The sequence below is a fragment of the Cavia porcellus genome, unplaced genomic scaffold (genome assembly GCF_034190915.1).
Source record: "Cavia porcellus strain 051 isolate PalLab524CR breed Dunkin Hartley unplaced genomic scaffold, mCavPor4.1 scaffold_30, whole genome shotgun sequence".
In the NCBI taxonomy this organism is placed as follows: domain Eukaryota; kingdom Metazoa; phylum Chordata; class Mammalia; order Rodentia; family Caviidae; genus Cavia; species Cavia porcellus.
This window is the reverse complement of record NW_026947513.1, coordinates 19494455-19513305: the sequence shown is the minus strand read 5'-3', so window position 1 is coordinate 19513305 and position 18851 is coordinate 19494455. Positions and strand designations below refer to the sequence as shown.

The 18851-nt window shown below is 43.6% G+C and overlaps 2 protein-coding genes across 4 annotated transcripts in view; one reads left to right on the top strand and one right to left on the bottom strand.

Annotated features, from left to right (window-relative positions):
- Rfc1 (replication factor C subunit 1) overlaps positions 1-10700 on the top strand; it is a 79502-nt gene extending 68802 nt beyond the window's left edge. For both annotated transcript variants that reach the window (XM_063240480.1, XM_013154330.3), the window contains exons 20-25: positions 535-689; positions 808-925; positions 3183-3328; positions 7120-7333; positions 8972-9163; positions 9991-10700. In XM_063240480.1, the coding sequence (XP_063096550.1) occupies positions 535-689; positions 808-925; positions 3183-3328; positions 7120-7333; positions 8972-9163; positions 9991-10074 (909 nt within the window). In that variant the 3' untranslated portion in view covers positions 10075-10700. The remainder of the gene's footprint in view (positions 1-534; positions 690-807; positions 926-3182; positions 3329-7119; positions 7334-8971; positions 9164-9990) is intronic.
- Positions 10701-12356: 1656 nt separating this feature from the next.
- Positions 12357-18851, bottom strand: part of Wdr19 (WD repeat domain 19) — a 70275-nt gene continuing 63780 nt past the window's right edge. For both annotated transcript variants that reach the window (XM_063240478.1, XM_003471541.5), the window contains exons 34-37: positions 18412-18535; positions 17453-17529; positions 17019-17140; positions 12357-12655 (exon numbers count right to left, since the gene is read on the bottom strand). In XM_063240478.1, coding sequence (XP_063096548.1) covers positions 17029-17140; positions 17453-17529; positions 18412-18535 — 313 coding nt within the window. In that variant the 3' untranslated portion in view covers positions 12357-12655; positions 17019-17028. The remainder of the gene's footprint in view (positions 12656-17018; positions 17141-17452; positions 17530-18411; positions 18536-18851) is intronic.

Here is an 18851-nt window from a genome sequence, read left to right as displayed (position 1 = left end):
ATTGTATGGTGTGGTCTTTAGAAGTTGGCTTCTTTTACACAGTAATACTTGCTTAGGATTCTCTCATGTCTTTTCATGGCTTGATAACTTTTTAAAAATTAATTGTTGAATAATACTCCATTGTCTGGGTATATCACATTTTATCACTTACTGAGAGACATCTTGGTCCCTTCCAAGTTTTGGCAGTTATGAATAAATTTGCTATAAACCATTTGTATGTATTTATATGTGGACTCTTTTTTGAGACAAGGTCTTATGTTGCACAGGCTAGCTTCAAACTCTCAGATCTTTCGCCTCTGTCTCCCAAGTGCTGAGATTATAGGTGTGCACCACCACACCCAGCTTGTATGTAAGTTTTTGTGTGGTCATTTTTCAGTTCACTTGAGTAAAAACCAAGTTTTCTAAGAATCTGCTGAATTGTTTTCCAAAGGGACCGTCAGTCATCAGTGAGCATATCCCCGTACCTGACATGTGCTGTGCTCAGTGTTTTGGATTTTGGTCATTCGTAATAGGTGTGTCCCCTCCTCTTTTCAGGGCCCATTTGATGTTGCCCGCAAAGTGTTTGCAGCTGGAGAGGAGACTGCTCATATGTCACTGATGGACAAATCGGATCTCTTTTTTCACGACTATTCGATTGCGCCCCTCTTCGTCCAGGAGAACTATCTCCATGTAAAGCCTGTAGCTGCGGGGTGAGCACTCTGACCTGTGAAGATTACTACCCTTCCAGCACTTCGGAGGCCAGACATGTGGGTGGGAGCAGCCCCGGCTGCAGGCAGTGGTGTAATGCCGTCGGGTTCCTTCTTGCAGGGGTGACATGAAAAAGCACTTGATGCTCCTAAGCCGAGCAGCAGACAGCATATGCGATGGTGACCTGGTGGACAGCCAGATCCGGAGCAAGCAGAATTGGAGTCTTCTGCCCACACAGGTAAGCCAAGGGCTTGCCTTTGATCAAAGTATCTTTTTAATTACTTAAAATAGCACATGGGCATTATGGCTCTCATGGCAAAAACAAAACAAAAGAAACAAACCCCAGTCTCTTGTAGATAAAAGTGCCCTGTGCTCAATTTGTGAATCTTGCCTTATTTTTCCATTGTTTTAACAAATAATTCTGTTTAAGTGGATATAAGGCAATAGGAATGTCAGGTGTTGCTTGTAATGAAAGATGTGAGTCAGAAATTTCATTTGCTGAGTTTGACCGTAGTCCATGTTTTTGTCATTTGTGGCCCTGCGAGAGAGGATCACTAGATGGCTGAGTGTAGCTGGGCAGGTCAGCAGCCATATGTCTGGTACAGGAACTCCGATTTTCCATCTGGCTAAAGAAAACCAGTATCCGTGTATTACCAATATCCCTGTACTGTGTGTACAGTGGGTACTGTATTTGTGTTGATATCTTTTAGTGAAAATAGGACTTGGTAGGCATTTATATTTAGGAGTGTTGTTTAGTTTTTTATGCAGTATGTGGAATGAGCAAGGAATATTCAAAATGCCTACCTTAATTCTGCCTACACATTGATGGAAAACAAAGCAAAAAACAAAACACGAAGACTCGCTCTGGAAATACAGTTTTTTTGTGTCCTAAAAATGTTAATCTTTCTTTCGCTGGGGATGTAGCTCTGCAGTACAATATTTGCTTACGTACACAAGATCCCCAGTATCACAAAAAATGTTTATTTTTACTAATAATTGTTCTTTTGAGAATTTATCCAAAAAAATAATTCAAATGTAGGAGAAGCTTGATATACAAATACTCCCTAAAGTACGTTAGTTCTCAGCAAAAAATTGGGGAAAATCTCCATGTCTAGCTGCAAGAAAGTGATTGTTATGATAAATTCTCTTGGTGAAATATTTTGCACCCTTTTTGTAGATAAAATCATCTAATGTGAAAAAATACTTATTAGAGACTATTACTAGTGTGAACAAGACATCAAATTGGTGTAGAGTAAAATTCCAGTTTTAAAAAACATGAAAACCTTGGCCATAAAAGACATCTCAAAACACCTTTTAAAAATTTTCTCACGGGGACCAGGAGCTCAGCAGCACAGCCCCTGCCTGGCAAATATGAGGTTGTGAGATCAATTCCAGGTACCAAAAAAAAAAAAAAATTTTTTTTCCCTCAAGGACCAGAGAATTTTCTATAATCATTAGACTTTTTGTTTTTTAAGCTACCTGTGCTTTCAGTTGCTTATGTTAAAGACAGTTGCATTTCTCTGAATTAATAATTGTTCCTTTGAGAATTTATCCAAAGAAATAATTTAAACAAAACTTACTAATTCCCTGTTAATTCTGTGCTGTGACATTGGCATCCATAAAGGAACAAGGCTGTTGAGATCTGTCAGTTGAGGATGTGAGATGGTTCCCTTACATAAGGGCCATCACATTTTCTAGCAGGGTGTGGACTGCAGCTCAGTTTTCCTGGGAGAAGTTGCCCACACCTACCGATCAGAGAGGCAGGATCTTACTGCCCTGTAGCTGGGTCCCTGGGACAGCATAGCTTCATTTGCCATAGACTGTGTATTAGCTCATTCTCGGTTGCTACTAATGCAGTACCACAGCCTGGTTAAGTTTTAAAGGAGTGGTTTATTTAGCCCACAGTTCTACATGTTTAGGGAACTACATGGCAAGAGGAGGAGGAATATGTCTGTGTGCGTATTTGATGGTTCTCCTTTCTGTCAGTCTGTCTGTATTGCTTAGGGTCTCAGTGAGTATCCCAGGCTAGCTTTAAATTCATGATCCTCCCATCTCAGCCTCCCAAATGCTGTGGTTACAGACACCTGCCTACTATACCTGGCTTCTTATAAAGTTACCAGGACTCAGTGGTGGGGGGAGTCTGCCTTAATGACCTTACCTAGTCCTTATCTCCACATACTATAGGCTAATTAGGTTTCTAGCCCTTAGTACCTCCCAACAGGGATTCAGGTTTTTTTTTTGTCTTTTTCTTTTTTATCGGTACCGGGGATTGAACTCATGACCACATACTTGCAAGTTAGGTGCTTATGCCGCTGAGCTAAATCCCCAGCCTCTAGGGATTCAGTTTTAACCCAGGAGGGCTTGGGGCACACATACACTGTATCTGAAGCATAGCAGCCTCCTTAGAAGCCAGCAGCTGTAAGGAGTAACTTTGTACTGAATTTAAATTATAGCCTGCCATTGATTTTTTTCTTTTTTCTTTCTCCTCCTGCCAGGCCATTTATGCCAGTGTTCTTCCTGGAGAGTTGATGAGGGGGTATATGACCCAGTTTCCCACTTTCCCGAGCTGGCTGGGGAAGCACTCGTCAACAGGCAAGCATGACCGAATTGTGCAGGACCTTGCACTACACATGAGTCTTAGGTAAGCAGAGCCGTTCCGTTTCTGGCATTTTATTGGTGGGGTATTAACTTCTATCTAATAAGAATAACATGAGTCTAAAGATTTATGTTTTAGTTTTATTGCTAACTAGATAAGTGATCCTGGATAAGTTTCTTACGTTTTATGGACCTGAGTTTTGTCATCTGTGATCTGTATGGCATTTATCACTTAGGATTTTGGACAATAAAGCTAGATGGTAGATGTGTTGTAGCTTTAAGATACCTTTTAAAAACTGTATACATCTGCAGTCGTGAGTTCGATCCCCAGTACCGATAAAAAAGGAAAAAGACAAAAAAAAAAAACCTGTATACATCTGAGGTAGTGCTATTATTTCTTACTGTGACTGTGCCTGTTACTAGTGGGAGTAACTTTTCAGCTGCTGAATAATTAGTAGGAAAAAATTAAATATTTCGAGAAGTGAGCTAGCTTTTATTTCTCTAGTTTTCTAGTAGTGAACAGACCTAGTCATTTGAGATTGGGAACAAGGCTAGTAACAGGAGGAGGCCACTGAGATAATGGAAGAAAATAATGTACTGGGAAAAGTTTGGGGAAACTTAGAAATAATTGTGTTTGGTACAAAACTTACAAAATGTGCGCACAGCAAATATCACATAAACTTTAAAGATTCATTCATGACCATGTGATCTATCTGAACAATCTTATTTCTACTTCTGAGCCCTAGAATATTTGGTTTCCAGGTCCATACATAATTTTTTGTTAACTTTCTCCTTTTCGTAAAATTATCCTCCCTGTGAAGTACCCTCTTCTCAGCCTTTGGGACAAGTCTTTTCTCCCATTCTTAGACGTTTTCTCTTGCCACTCTAATGAATTACAAACTGAATGGCTTAAAACAACACAGATTTATTGTCTTGAGATAGGAAGATGATCCTGGGTTATGTCAGTAAGCCCGGTGTCATCCAAGGTTCGTTATAAAAAGGAAGTGGCAGTGGTAGAGTCGAGTGGGCAGAGTCAGAGGGTGAGAGGAAGGGAGGGAGGGAGAGAGATGGGACCCTGGTGGCTTCGGGGATGGCGGGGGGAGCATCAGCCAAAGAATGCGGCAGCCTCTAGAAGCCGGGAGAGGCTGCTACTTGCATTGTTCTCAGGCTGCAGCTGAGGCCTGCTTCTCAGCTCTTTCCTGTCGCATGTCCACTGCTGTTTGAAGGTCATAGTCACTCCTACGGGCACCCTTCCTCTTGCTCCCAACATACTCCATGTAGATTTTGAGCCCTTGACTTCTGTCCTATTTATATCTGTCGCATTCCCCACTCACACTGAACATCTCTGGGGGTGGAAACCGAGGCTTACTCCTTAGCACATAGAATTGCTCAGTAAATGTTGCTTAAAGAATCACTATGGGGTGTTCGTTATCAGCATAGACATAGTGAATTTCATGAATTATTGGGCAGGTTAGTGTTTTCTTGTTGTGGGATAAAATACCCAGCATTCACAAGTTAGAGGAAGAGAGAGGGTTGTTTTAGCTCACATTTTGTAGAGGTTTCAGTCTGTAGTTAGCTGGTTCCAAGGCAAGGCAGCACAGCCAAGGGCCATGGCAGAGGAGAAACAGTCCACAGCATGGCGGCCGGAAGCAGAGATTTTTTCTACTTTTTAGTCTGTCCATGCTATGAGCCATTTGTCGGTGCCACCCACACCTGGGATGGTCCTTACTTCCTCAGTAAATCTATATCCATACCCAGAACTGTGCTAAACCAATCATCGAACTAATCTAATATCATACCCATGATTCAGTCACCTCTCAAAAACCCCATCTATTAGCACATGAAGAAGCTTTGGGGGACATCTAGATATAACAGTTAGGACCTTCCTACTTAACCTTCTTTTTTTTTTTTAAATCTTTTTGAGACAGGGTTTCACTATCAATTCAGGCTGGTCTTGAACTTATTTTGTAGTCTAGGCTGGCTTTGAACTCACAGAGATCCTCCAGTCTCCCAAGTGTTGTGATTACAGGTATGTACCACCATGCCTGGCTCCTGCTTAATTCTTTAACCTTAATTAAAACACTAAATTTTTAGAGGCCTTGGTTTCTCTTCATCTTTGAAAAATGGAAGTATGATTTTATTTTTTGGGAGGGATGCTTAAGAGTCTCTGAAAATCTGAAAGCTTTGATCTGTCTTCTCCCCAAAATGTACAATGCTTAAATAACACTATTTAAAGGTAATCACAGATTCTGTGAAGTTCCGAATCCTTATTGTAGGTACGTAGATGGTACTTTAGGATTTTGCTTAATTCAGTGTTCTCTGATTCTACAAGTATATAGCGCGATATAATTATTTTGGAACTGTTTCTTGATTTTCTTGGGTGCTGTGGCTTAGGCATGTATGCTACATCTCTTTTAAGTAGTTCTCTGCATGTTGATGGAAAACTAAGTGGAATTAAAATAGGGGAGTGTTTTAAATTCCTTGCTTAGGTAATAAAACAGTCCCCATTTCTGATGGGGAAAGAATTGTGTGGCTTCTTGAGGTTCAGTTACCTGAATACAGGAGCAGGAGCTATAGGTAATTTTTAAAGAAACTTTAAATCCTGATGCTAAAGGTGTTCTGATACCAGCAGCTTTTGAGGTCTTGTTGAAGGTGTGAATACGTATTTTCCCTAGATTGAAGGTGGAGGCAGCTAAGTTGAAAAGATTTAGGGTGGTGGCATTTGAAGCGCTCATTTGTGCAGTTATTTTCTGTTTTGAATATGCAGTAGCTTGGTAGAGGAATGGGGGTGCGAGGGAGAGAGGGAGAGAGCGAGCACGAGCGAGCCGTTTCCTAGTGACATCTAGTTCTGCGCAGATCAGTTTGCTCCGTCTTCCCTTGGGCGGCGTGGACCGTTTTGATTCCGTAGGAACATTGCAGTTTTTTTAGATTTGGGAAAAACTTACCTCTCAAACTGAACATTTTACTTACTTATTTAAATTTTATTTTTTCAAATTCATTTTATTCAAGGATAAAAAGAAAGAAAAAAAAATACAACAAAATTTCAAAACACGTCAATCAGGGCAATAATGGTGTACACATTGTACACTGTCACCCCCAAATCTTTCACCCAGAGCACAAGACTTCTGCATTCAGTTGTCCAAACAGTGCCAGCACAAATCTTTCTCTTCATGAACTCAGAGGAATCAGTGGTATAACTATCTTCACTATTTTTTATATATATACACATGGGCATGTACATGTATTTTTTCTTACAGCTCGCCACACTAATGAAACAATATGGTGTTTACACATGTGCGTCTTATTTATGTCACTAGTGAGTATGGAACTGAAGATTTTAGGGCATAGTTATGAACAGGTAGGAGCCAGGCACTCATAAACCATTTTGTGCATTAGAATCAGAGACTGAAAGGTGTCATGCTCATTTCGGAAGTGGCAGTGGCAGTGGCACTCGAGGTAGGTAGGAAATACCTGCCTTTTACTGGTACTTCCAGTATTTTGGAAGTTGGAGTATTTTTATGGATAGGTAAGAACATGCACAGACACCAGTGTTGCCTGGCCTGACGATGGAAGGAGACTTTGAGGAGGAAGGTTGCTGCCTGCCACGTGTGTTTTCCCCGCTCACCGGTGGTCCAGGGAAGCAAGTAGTGTTGTGGGTGTTACCGTGAGGGGGCGTGCTGGGCGGTTACATAGCTGGTTACATAGCTGGCCTTCCGCAGGGCATGGATAACTTGGACTGGACGCCTCCCACTGAGTCGGCGTTGATGTGTGCACGGGCTCAGGTGGGTGACACAGTTTCACACTGACTGCAGCTGCGTCTTCTGGTTTGGTTTTCAGAACTTACGCCAGCAAGAGGACGGTGAACACGGATTACCTCTCGCACATAAGAGACGCACTTGTCCAGCCCTTGGCGTCGCAGGGGGTGGAAGGCGTGCAGGAGGTGGTTGCACTTATGGACACGTACTACTTGATGAAGGAAGACTTTGAGAATATCATGGAAATTAGCAGCTGGGGTGGTAAACCCAGTCCCTTTTCCAGACTGGATCCCAAGGTGAGTTACCAGTACCACCCACTGGCTCTGTTAGTTTGTAATGACCAGGTTTGGCCTGGCAGTGCTGTGGGGGTGCTTCAGGGGTGTTAGAAAAGGGTGACATTTTCCCCTCCGTGAATGTTTGTTGCTTTTCACGGGCTTTCATTCCGAAGGTGGTATTGAGTACGGTGTAAGGTGAAAAGACAGTGCTTTAGTCACCTTTCCCTCACTGACACAGTACCCAGTGCCCACAGCTGAGAGGGGGTGCATTGTGGCTGGAAGTCTCAGTCCATGGCTGGCAGGCTGTACGGCAGAGGCATGGCAGAGAAAAGGAGCTCAGCCTGCGGCAGCTGGGAAGCAGAGGTGGGGGGGGAGCAGGGACAAGGACACACCCTTCTGGGTCAGGCGCCCGTGACCTGCCTGTGACAAGGCCCCACCTACTAACAGCAAGTGAGCTGTGAACCCCTCAGTGCACCAGTCCACCAGTGAGGTTAACACTCCCTTGATCGGTCACCTTCCACACACAGGAGGACTTGGGGGGACATTTTAGATCAAAACCATAACAGATGGGGAGGCTGAGGCAGGAGGATCGCGAGTTTGAGTCCAGCCCAGGCAATTTAGTTGAGACTATCAAAAAAAGAGAGGAGGGGAAGAGCAAGGTGGGGGAAAGAGATTTCTTGATCTGACATTTGTATTTTTAGTTTAGCTTCATGCTGAGTGGAAAAGCAAGAAGTCAAATCTGAGGAGCAAATATGTAAGCGTAGATGGAGGGATTAAGCCAGGAAATCAGAGTGAGGTGATGGTGGGGCTGTAAACATCAGGGTGTTTCCTGGCCGAGGGATTTGGTGATTTTTATATGTAAGCTGTGGATTGAGAATTTATGTTGACTGGATAATCTACTGTGTAACAGTGTGTCCCCTCTTTACTTGTATAATTAAAGTGACAGACACGAGGGTGCACTACCTCGCACCTCACTCCTGGGCCAGCTGTGTTAGGAGACACACCATCTGTGATTCTTCTTCTCTAGAATTTGGACCTGACTTAATGGTTATCAGTAAATTCTTGGAGTACACATCCTCTGTTAGGGATCTCTGGCTCTAGAAATAGGGTTAGAAGCTTGAAGTTAAAGTTCTGTAAGTTACTTTGTATTTTGAGGTGAGCATCATTATTACGGTAAAGGTAGCTTTTGTGTTTAGTAGTAAGAGCCAACTTGTGCTTTATAATGAGCCTTTGTTTTTGATTCTCAGACTAACTTTGCTTACTATTTTGTAGAAGTGTGCTGAACTGGTAAAAATATTGACTTGAAGTGACTTTTTTTTTTGCTTGCCTAAAGTTCGTAGATACTGATTGTTAAATCTGTTTTGAGTCATGGGCCTTATTAATAATGTTATGAAAAATACAGAATTTCTTCATAGAAAAGTAGATACACAATACTGCCCTTTTACCTGTACATGCATAAATATTATACAGATAGTTTCAACTGACTTCCAGGCTTTTCTTTCAAAGACCTGCACAGGGCTGGTGGTACAGCGTGGGGATAAAGCACTTTGCCTAGTGTGCATAGGGCCCCCGCTTCAATGCTCAGCACATTTAAAAAAAAAGCTTGGGACTTGAAAGATTTTTAATAGTTTCCTCTGTCCCTCTGCTCCTTCCATGCAGGTGAAAGCGGCCTTCACAAGAGCTTACAATAAGGAGGCCCACCTCACCCCATATTCGCTTCAGGTGATAAAGACACCCCGGTCCAGTACAGGCCCCATGCTGGATTCTGAGTACAGTGAAGAGTTACCCGAAGAGGACTCCCAGTCTGACGAGAAAGACCAAGACGCCATAGAGAGCGATGCTATGATCAAGGTAGTGTTTCAAGCTGGACAGGAGAACCTCAAAATAGGTGATCTGTTTGTAAATAGCTTTTTACATAGTAGGAGAGCTAACCAGCAAGAAAACGGGCCACTGTGTTGATGCCATATGATCTAAGGGAAAGTCATTTTATTTGGCTGTTGGCATATACTCCTCATGTACAGCATAAGCAGCTTTTAAAAAACAAATCCACTTCTTCCTTCTCTTGTATTTGCTAGAGTCATTGAATTGCTTACTAAAGTTGCTCGAGAAAAACTCGCTCTTCCCTTGCCTTTGCTGGGGACGATGAGATTCCGGTGTGAGGCCACCCTCAGCGAAGCAGGCCAGGCTGCCTGCCCTCCCTCTGCGGCCTGGCTTGGGAGCCAGGCAGGGCGGCGGCTTCTCCAGTGTGGTGCGCTCTGCTCTGCCCGGCAGGTTGTCTCCCTCTCCTCTCTTTCCCCTTCACAAAATGAATGTTTCGGTCTCCAGCACGAAACTGAAAGAAACAGAAGTTCTTCGGGTACCCATTCCACCTTACCTTGGGAGATCATCTCTTACTTTGTTCTAAAAATATCTATATTCCAAATCCAACAAACTGCCTTACATGGGCGACATACCTTGGTTCTAGATTCTGATGTTTTCTGGTTTCACCATGTCTTGTTGGCTCTGGGAAGCCGACTTGCTGCTGAAGTCCACTCACCAGAGGCAGCGGTGGTCACTCACCAGGCCTCTGCACCGCTCTCCTGTGTAAGTTAAGCTTTGGTATCCTGTAGAGACAGGCTTATTTTGTTTACTTATAAACACTGCTGTTAACTACTTGGTGCTTATTTTTCTCCCAACAGAAAAAGACAAAATCTTCAAAGCCCTCCAAAACGGAGAAAGATAAGGAGTCCAAGAAAGGAAAAGGAAAATGTTTGAAGAAGTGAAACCATTTTCAGTACCAGCGGCCACGTTTTACTGTCCCGCCCAGTCTCGCGGGTCTGGGGAAAGCCTTGTTTTTCCAGAGGAGCCATGTTTGGCAAAATGGGGACGACCTGGCAACCCCTTTGTGCAGGACATAGCTGCCGGGCTCACGTACACCTCTTATAGAGGTTGACAGACTGCTCTGGTCTCCACTGTCACCTGCCAATCTAATTAGATTGTCATGCTTCAAAATGACCGTATCTCATTAGAACTAGAAACTACATATGGGCTTTGCAGACAGATTTTAGTTCGCAGTAACAATCCTGGGAGCACTGGTACTGAGGCATTTTTCTGTGCTGAAGAAGTTACCCTAATGGCCTTTAGAGGACCAATGCTGATTTTTTTTTAAAGGTAGTTCTTATTATGTGGTGAAATTTTGTAAATAAATCATCATACAAAACAGTCACCACCTAGAACTGGGTATTCTTTGTATATTGTCAAATATCTTGCAAAGTATAAATTAGAAATAAAAATGTTCCACATGATTACATGTACAAAATTTTCTAAAGATTATCTTGTACAGCAAAATGTATTGGTGTATTACCTTTTAATTTGCAAATGATTGGATTAAAAAGCTCAGTCTTCCTTACTAAGTGTTGTGCGAAACATTAGTAGAGTCAAGAGCTTGAATTCCCAGGGTCCCTTGCTCTGTACTGACCGGTCTGCAGTGAGTGCTCTCCTGCAGGGGCCTCGTGGACACCAGAGTGCATAGGGATGGCAGAAAGGTCACCTGACTCCTGTCCTGTGCAGGCTCAAGCCAGCAGGGCTGAGGCAGTGACCTGTTCTGAGGCTCACTCTGGCTGGGCCAGAAGCCCTGCTTTTGTTTACTGGGGACCTGGAGATTTGCTCTGTCTTGTGATGGAGTCCACAGACCCTTTGAACTTTCCCTGTAATCATGCTTACGGATGGCCTCGAGGCTGTAGCTCTAGCCTGGATTTCAGGTGCCCCACTGCTTGTTAGTCTTGCAGTAAATGCTCAGAGGTGTGTGCCACCACTGTGACGTAGATACCACAAAGAACGTAACACAAGGACAGCGTCCTCTCCCTTTCAGCACTCATTGTTTTGTTGGGAGATGAGACATTTAAAGTGTATATACCCGTGTGGAAGATGGATGGCTTTCATAGACATCAGTTTACATGGAAATAAAACATGGCCTCAAGGTCCCCCTCTACCCGCTTGGTTAAAGCTGGCCTGCAGACCTGGCTGCCTCAGTGCAGGCTTCCGGCCCAGGGGTGAGCACGGGTTCCTTACACAGGATGTGGAGATGCAGCGCCTGCCTCCCAGGAAAGCCTGTAACCTTGCAGCCAGAATAATGCGCAGTGTCCTTCATGTGTGCATGATGACTTGAATTGTGAGTCCTACACATAATGGCATAACATATGCAAGGTAGGAAACATTTTCAAATTAAAGGTATGCTATTTAATATATGACGATGATGGTAGGGCTGGTTAATCCCTAATGACTGTGATGGGAATGGAGGTGAATGGGGGCGGGAGTCGGGTCTCGTACTTGGATGTGACTCTGAAAGGTCTTCATCGGTGCCATCCGCTGCCACATGTCATCTTTCAACATAAAGCTGTGTGTGAACTTTGAGATCCCCAAACAAGCGTGCAATTTAGTCTTCCATCTTGTTAAAATTCTGGAAGTCCTACAGCACTGTTATTTGACCTCTTGAAGTTGTAGACAAGTAGATTGTTTTATGCATTAGGAAGAGCCTGTCTTCCTACACAAGTGCTGCTGTGGCCATGCTCAGGAGTGGAAGTCTGAGGCCTGCAACTCCACAAAATAGAAGGTGTTCACCCACCCAGGTTCTAAGGACCTAGATTTGTATCCCTGTAACCCTACAGCGCCCCTTCAGGGATAAGATACAGGGCACTCAGCCTAGGTTTTATGTTAAGTATGGATTTTGCTGGAGCATGTGATAGGGGTGTGTATGTGTACATGCACAGCCTTGGGGAAGATTCCAAATAGTGGGGTTTTTTTTCCCCTCCTGGGAAATTAAAATAATTTAATTTTGTAATAGGCATTCTAGTGTGCAACAAAATGACTCAGATAATTGAGCTTGTAATTTCATTCATTTAAGAACAGATTCTGCTGGGTTTGGTGTTTTGGACTTAGCCAAATAGTCTTGACTTGCATAAATTTATTACAGAGTTTTTATACTGTTAACCTAGGCCCTACTCAAACTTCACAAATGTGTGTCAAAGCTATCTTTTATCTCTTTTCTGTCTCCAGATCCAAGAAAAAAATTAGTCAACAATTTTATTTTAAAGGTGATATTTCAAAATATAAAAGATACAAAAAAAGCTGAATATTTACAATTATGTTATAGATTGTAGTAGAGAGCATAGAATATGTGAAATGTTGGAGAGGAGATACACGAAGTACAATAAACATCACTATGGTGCCACTCTAGAGTCGGAAGTGCTGACCAGCGGAGGTCACCGTGGTTGTGTTTCTGGATGCAGGAAGGGCTGTCCTGAAATCCAGCAGGAGTGGAAGCTCAGCCTCTGTGGACGAATGTGTCTTCCAGGAGTGTCATTTCTGGAAAGGACGAAGGGTATCTTTAGGAGGGTGCCATGTAATGGCCACAGTGAGCAACACAGCTGCATTTTCTGTGCATCTGTGCAGCGTGGAGCAGGAACACAGCATTCAGATTGGCTGCTTCCAGTCTGTAATCAGGACTGGATCCTGTGCTGGCCTCTCGGCTCCCCCAGCCACCTGGGCGAGCTGCTGGGGAGAACAGTGGGTGTCCACACCTCACTGGGAAGAATGCGCAGGTGCACACAGAGTGTTCAGCACACTGATAAGAACCTCCTTGAAACCAAGAATCCCTTGTAATTGATCAGGGCCCACTGTGTTAGCGGACATTACTGTGGCTTTTTCAAGACAGTGCATCTTGATAACTCAGTGAAGGCAGATCTGCAAGGGACTGAGATGCCCTGGGGCTTAGGTGCTTGCAGTTTCTGTAAAGGATTATCCTCTTTACTGTTTGCAGAAGTTCTGTGGAGGTTTATGAAAAATAAAGTTTCGTTTTGGAAGTGACATACAGTTTATCTACAGGTGATAATGACAAGCTTGGGACAAAATATAACTACTCAAAGGCATCAGAGACAGCATTTTCAGACAGAAATTGGAAAGATGTGAGCCTTTCAAAGAAGTGGCAGAGAACTCTGCTGGCGAAGATTCATGTCCACGTGGCTCTCCACCTTGGGGACAGGGCACGAGGTGTGGGGCATGGGATGTGGGGCATGGGATGGCAAGAACATCAGGTCCTTTGAGCTGGAGGAGTCAGGAGTTCGTGGCTGCCGGAGTGACTAAAGTGCGTGGGGAAGTATGCTGGGAAGGGCTGGCTCCAAATCTGTGAGCTTCACACAGACCCTCGGACTTTCCATGCTCTGAGGAGACTCGCACGAAGCCCACGGAAAAGCAGAAACTCAAAGCAGAGCTTTTAAGTGCTGGGCAGAGTTTAACAGCTGGTTAGAGCAAAGTCAACATTTTGTAAAGGTGAATCTCAAGGTTTTATGGCCATAGTGTCTAGCATACAATAAAACATTACCAAATGTGTGTACGGGCACGGCAGGCAAATGTGGCATAAAAAGGTCAATAGAAAAGATCCCGGGGTTACTGATGGGTGTACTAGGGACTGAATCCAGGGAGCGAAGCCACTTCTCAGACCTCTCTGGATTTTTCTTTGAGACAGTATCACTAGTTACCTTACTGCGCTAGGCTCATTCCAGGGCTGCTGCCATGCCCAGCTGCCACACGAGCTGAAGTAACGGGGACTTGCAGCGTTTTCCCTGATCTTTTCCCATGCGTGTGTGACTGTGGGGAACCGGGGCGCGCACAGATCACAGCGTAGTCCTTTTGCGGCTCCACCCCGCCCTCCCCATCTCTACAAAGTCCAGCTCACTTCTTGCCCTCATCTACTGTTCAGCTCCTAAATTTGTATTTTGGGTTTCAATAACATGGCTATTTTAGGCATGTTCAAAGACCTGAAGGTGAACATGGTCACCAAGAACAATAGCTGGGGGACTCAGAAGACAAAAGATGGGAACATTCTAAAACAAAAAGAAATTGCAATAATTTTACTTAGATCAGCAAACTTGATATGACCGAAGAATATGAAGCATAGAAAAAACAGGAATGAAAGAATCCTAATGACCTGTGGGTATCAAGGAGTCATAGTCCTGAGTCCACACGGAGAGAATAGAAATTTGTAGAAAAAACTTGAAGACTTAATGGCTCCAAATTGATAAAAAAATAGACATATAGATACACAAAAATGAGAAAAATCCCTGAATAAATCAAACCTTACCTAGGCAATACAGTCAGAAGTCCTAAGAGTACAGCTTAAAACAGCATATACAAGAGAAGGTTTGAAATTGGTGATGAGTATCTTGAAAGTGCTTGAAACAAAAATCAACAGAATTTCATATTAAATGAAAAGGTCCTTCAGAAATGACATACAGAGAAATAGTCATGGCACATGTGTACTTGAAAGAAATGTTACACACAGGAAGTTCTTCAGGCTGGAAGGAAGTGATGCCTGTGGAGACGTGGACTCAGGAAAGCAGGAACACCATGGAAATGGTAAACCGATGGTAAGCGCAGGGTATAGCCATGCTTTTTAAAATAATTTCTTTTAAAAATATGACTAAAGAAAAATGATAACTGGACATGCTGGCACATGCTTGTAATACCAATTACCCAGGGAACTGAAGGAGGGCGATTACAACTTGGATGCCAGCTCAGCAACTTAGTCTCTGCGCTAGGTTTCTACAAAGGCCTGGGCTGCAGTTCGGTGGTAGCCTGCTGGCCTCATGAGCAAGGCCTGGTTCCATCCAGCACCTCCCCCGACTCCTAACACACAGAGAAAAGTGACACTGCAGTGCAGGCTTTGTGCTGAGGTGTGTGTAGTATGTGTACATATGAAGCAGTGTACTAACCAAGTGTAATTTGGAAAGATGTAGGTAAAAAGTCTATATAGAAAAATGAAATATTAAAAAAAATGTGTGAAGGCAAGACAGGAATGAAAACCAAAAAGCAGATCGGGCAACTAGAAAACAACAAAACTGCATTGCTAAATTCGTGATAATTAAACTTGAAATTATAACAAATTTACAGGCCAATATCCTTCATAAATATAGGTATAACGTAGATATAATATTTTCAGTGTAATATTAGCAAAATAATTCAGCAGTACTTGGAAATGGATTATGATCAAGTATGTTTATCATCTGAAAGTTGATTTTAATACTAAAAAGTCAGTATAACTTACCAAATGAATGGAATGAAGGGGAAAATCCTACAATCATTTTTTCAATTAGCACAGAAAGTTCATCTGACAAATTCAACACTCAGCAAACTAGGAATAAAGGGAAGCTCCTTTTTAGATGGGAGGCTGCTCGGAAAAAATCTCACAGCCACACATCCCGGAGCAAGCCAGGTGCTGACTTTATCCTGGGGTGGGGAGCTGAGCCGTGTGATATACAGGAAGAAGTCTTAACAATTAGGAAGAAAGTTTTTCTCTATTTCTAGACATGATGATTTACACAAAATCTGAAGGACTCTACAACTACCAGACATAAGTCAATCTACAAAGGTTGCAGGATGCAGGCTTAGTATGTACAAGTCTGCTGCATTTTTCCATACCAACAAAAAGTGAAAATTAAATTTAGTTTAGTACCAGATTCTTCCCCAATTACCTAGGGATAAGTTGAACATGAAAGACTTTTAGGTAGAAAATTATACAATATTGTCAAGAAGAAGTGAAAAAGATTAAACCTGAGAGAGATTAGTAGATTGGTAGATGGGTTTTGTTAAAGATGTCGGTCTTCAAAATGATTTATGGAACCGGTGTACCTGAGAGGCAGGGTTCTAGGATGGGCCCCAAATTCCCATCCCCAGGACATGCATCCTGTGTATTTTCCTCATAAATAGGGGAGGCTGGTGATGGCTGTCATGATCATGATATTAGCCTGTGGCAGCTGATGAGATGGAGTTTACAGACAGAGCTAAGGTCTGTAGCCAGCTGACTGATCAAAAGGAGCTCACTGTAGAAAGTGAGTCTTTCTACAGTGGCCTGACTGAGTTCTACGGCTTTGGACTCTCCCTGAAGGGAGAATGGACTCCAGAGAGACGCGCAGGCTGTGGACCAGCCATGGGGCACAGAATTCCTCCAACAAGCTGTACCCAGAAGAGGGCTTCACACTCAAGTCGGGTTGCAGGTCCCTAATCAGCACCGTGCCTGTGGCCTCGGGGGAGTTTGAGCAGAAGTCTCCACTAAGCCATGACGACCCACAGAAACTTTGAGATGACACATGCACAAGATGCTTCACTTGTGAGAGTTTGTTACATGGCAAACAACTCCCAAGCATAGAACCTAACATAATCTTATTAGCTGGCACTAGTTTTTTTCTCTCTCTTTTTTTTTTGACAGGGTCTCACTGTGTAGTTCAGGCTGGCCTCAAACTCATGGTGATTCTCCTGCCTCAGTCTGCTGAGTGCTGGGATTACAGGTGTGCACTACACGCCTGGCTAGCTGGCACTAGTTTTAATGGACCAGCTAAAAAGAACCCCACGTGAGCTGTTTGTTTTGGTGACAGTTTCTCAGGAAGTAGCCCAGGTTGGTCTAGAACTCACAGTCCTCCTGCCCCAGCCTCTTGAGCGCTGGTACCACAGGCATGTGCCACCAAGCCAGGCACTCATGTGATTTCATAAAAATACGTTCTGGCTAGAATTTACGCTGCTTGGCTGAGTGCCTTATGTCACCCTGGAGGCTTTACTACTTCCACGTTAGCATTTCAAAATGATACAGATGCCTGCTGTCAGACTGCCCTAATGGGACAGTCAGACGAGGACGGCGTGGAGGGGAGGGAAGGCCAGAGGACACGCTGGCACTCACCTGCGGCTCCTCACTCTCCTGTCTCGGTTCGCAGGTACTGGGTGCAGTCTAACATTTTTTTCAGTTGTGTGGAGTTCAATCTTTCTGAACACATCGGACATGTGCTTTCAGTGTTTAACAAGCTGTTTGGGGGAGGAAATGCAGTGTAAATGAACTGCACGATCTGTTACCCTTGGGTTAGTTACTAGGACAGACAGCTATTTTCTGTAGACACTTAACACATACTTATCATGCAGTTTAAGAATTAGAAATGGTCTTCTACAAGATCTCTCAAAGATAACCTCAGAGATCACAGAGCTTGTTTCCAAGAAGACATTTTGAGGCTTTAGTGATCTTTAGAATGTGAAGAAAGGGGAGGTCAGAACAAAGGGTTGGTGTGAGTGGCCTAGTTTTTGGATAAATGTCTGTGACTGAGCAAAGAGGTGCACACTTACCTCTTAAATTCTGAGTACAGCGCAGGAAAGTCACAGTGAGGACACATGGTCCAGTCATCTTTCAACATATGACGACCCTGCAGAGTGAAATTCACCTTTATCTTAAAAACTGCTGTTGGAGATTTAGCTCAGTGGCATAAGTGCCTGCCTTGCAAGCGTAGAGTCCTGAGTTCGATCCCTGGTACCAAAAAAACCCCAAAACCGCAAAACCAAAAAAAAAAAAAACAAAAAAAAAAACAAAAAAAACCCCTAAAAAACAACAACAACAAAAAAAACAAAATCCAAAAAACCCAACTACTACCATGTTCTTTTTTTTTTTTGGTACTGGGAATTGAACTCAGAACCTCAAGCTTGCCAGGCAGGCGCTGTGCCGCTGAGCTGTATCTCTGGCCCCCCTTACTGATTAATACTAACTGAATTACAGTTAAAAGCCAGGCCTCTACATGGAGGAGCTGTGCTATCTCATATAAGTGGGTGCACCTGGTTTTCCTTATCAGTATGTTTAAAAAGAGAGTAAGGTTCCATTGTTTTACATTATTATTTGATTTTAAAATCGGGATCATATTATCCCTGAGATTAACAAATAATTTGATATTTTCAATTTTTCTGATAGTAGGTTTTAAAAACAAAAACAAAAATAGCACTGAGGACAGGCCAGGCCTTGACCTAATTATGGCTTCTCCAGCGTAGGAAGGCATCAAGGATGCAATAAAAGCAAACTGCACTGTGGCAGGTGGCCAGCAGGGGGCAGCAGGCGGGGCTGGACCCCAGGCCTGCTGTACTGCCCCCAGTGCCTGCTGCCAGAGCTTTGGTGTGGATTATTACAGGCTCTGTGATAACTTTCAACTCCACTGGCCATGAAATCACATGCTAAATGTTTCAGGAAGTTAGAGAAATCATGTTAGAAATGACAGTTCTGGTGTACATCAAGAAAGGGAAATGGTTCTAAAGAGACTTACTGTCGCAATGCAATAGGGGATGTTGTTTTTACACCCAGGACAGAGGAGTTCACACTCTGGGAGAAGAAACTGGCAGAATGGACACGGGGTGGTGGCCTCCTCCATCTCAGATGTATTGGGTCTCCTGTGAGGGAGAGTCGCATGTCGTTTAGAGCAGCACTTCATTTCACACGACGTGGGTAATAGCAGATTTAGACGGGATCACATAACAACATCAACTGCACAGGCGGACTGAGATTCCCAGCTCACATCAGCCCTCCCTCCAGTGCTTGTGGCGAGGAAGAGAGCTTGGGCCTGGCCAGGTTCTAGGGGTGACGTGGCAGACGCTGGAGCTGGAGTTTGTAGCATACACAGTAAGTGCAGGACATGAGGTCGTGGTGCCCCCTCTTGCAGTGCCACTGGAGTGTGACCCTGGCACCCTTCCTGTCTCCCACTGTAAC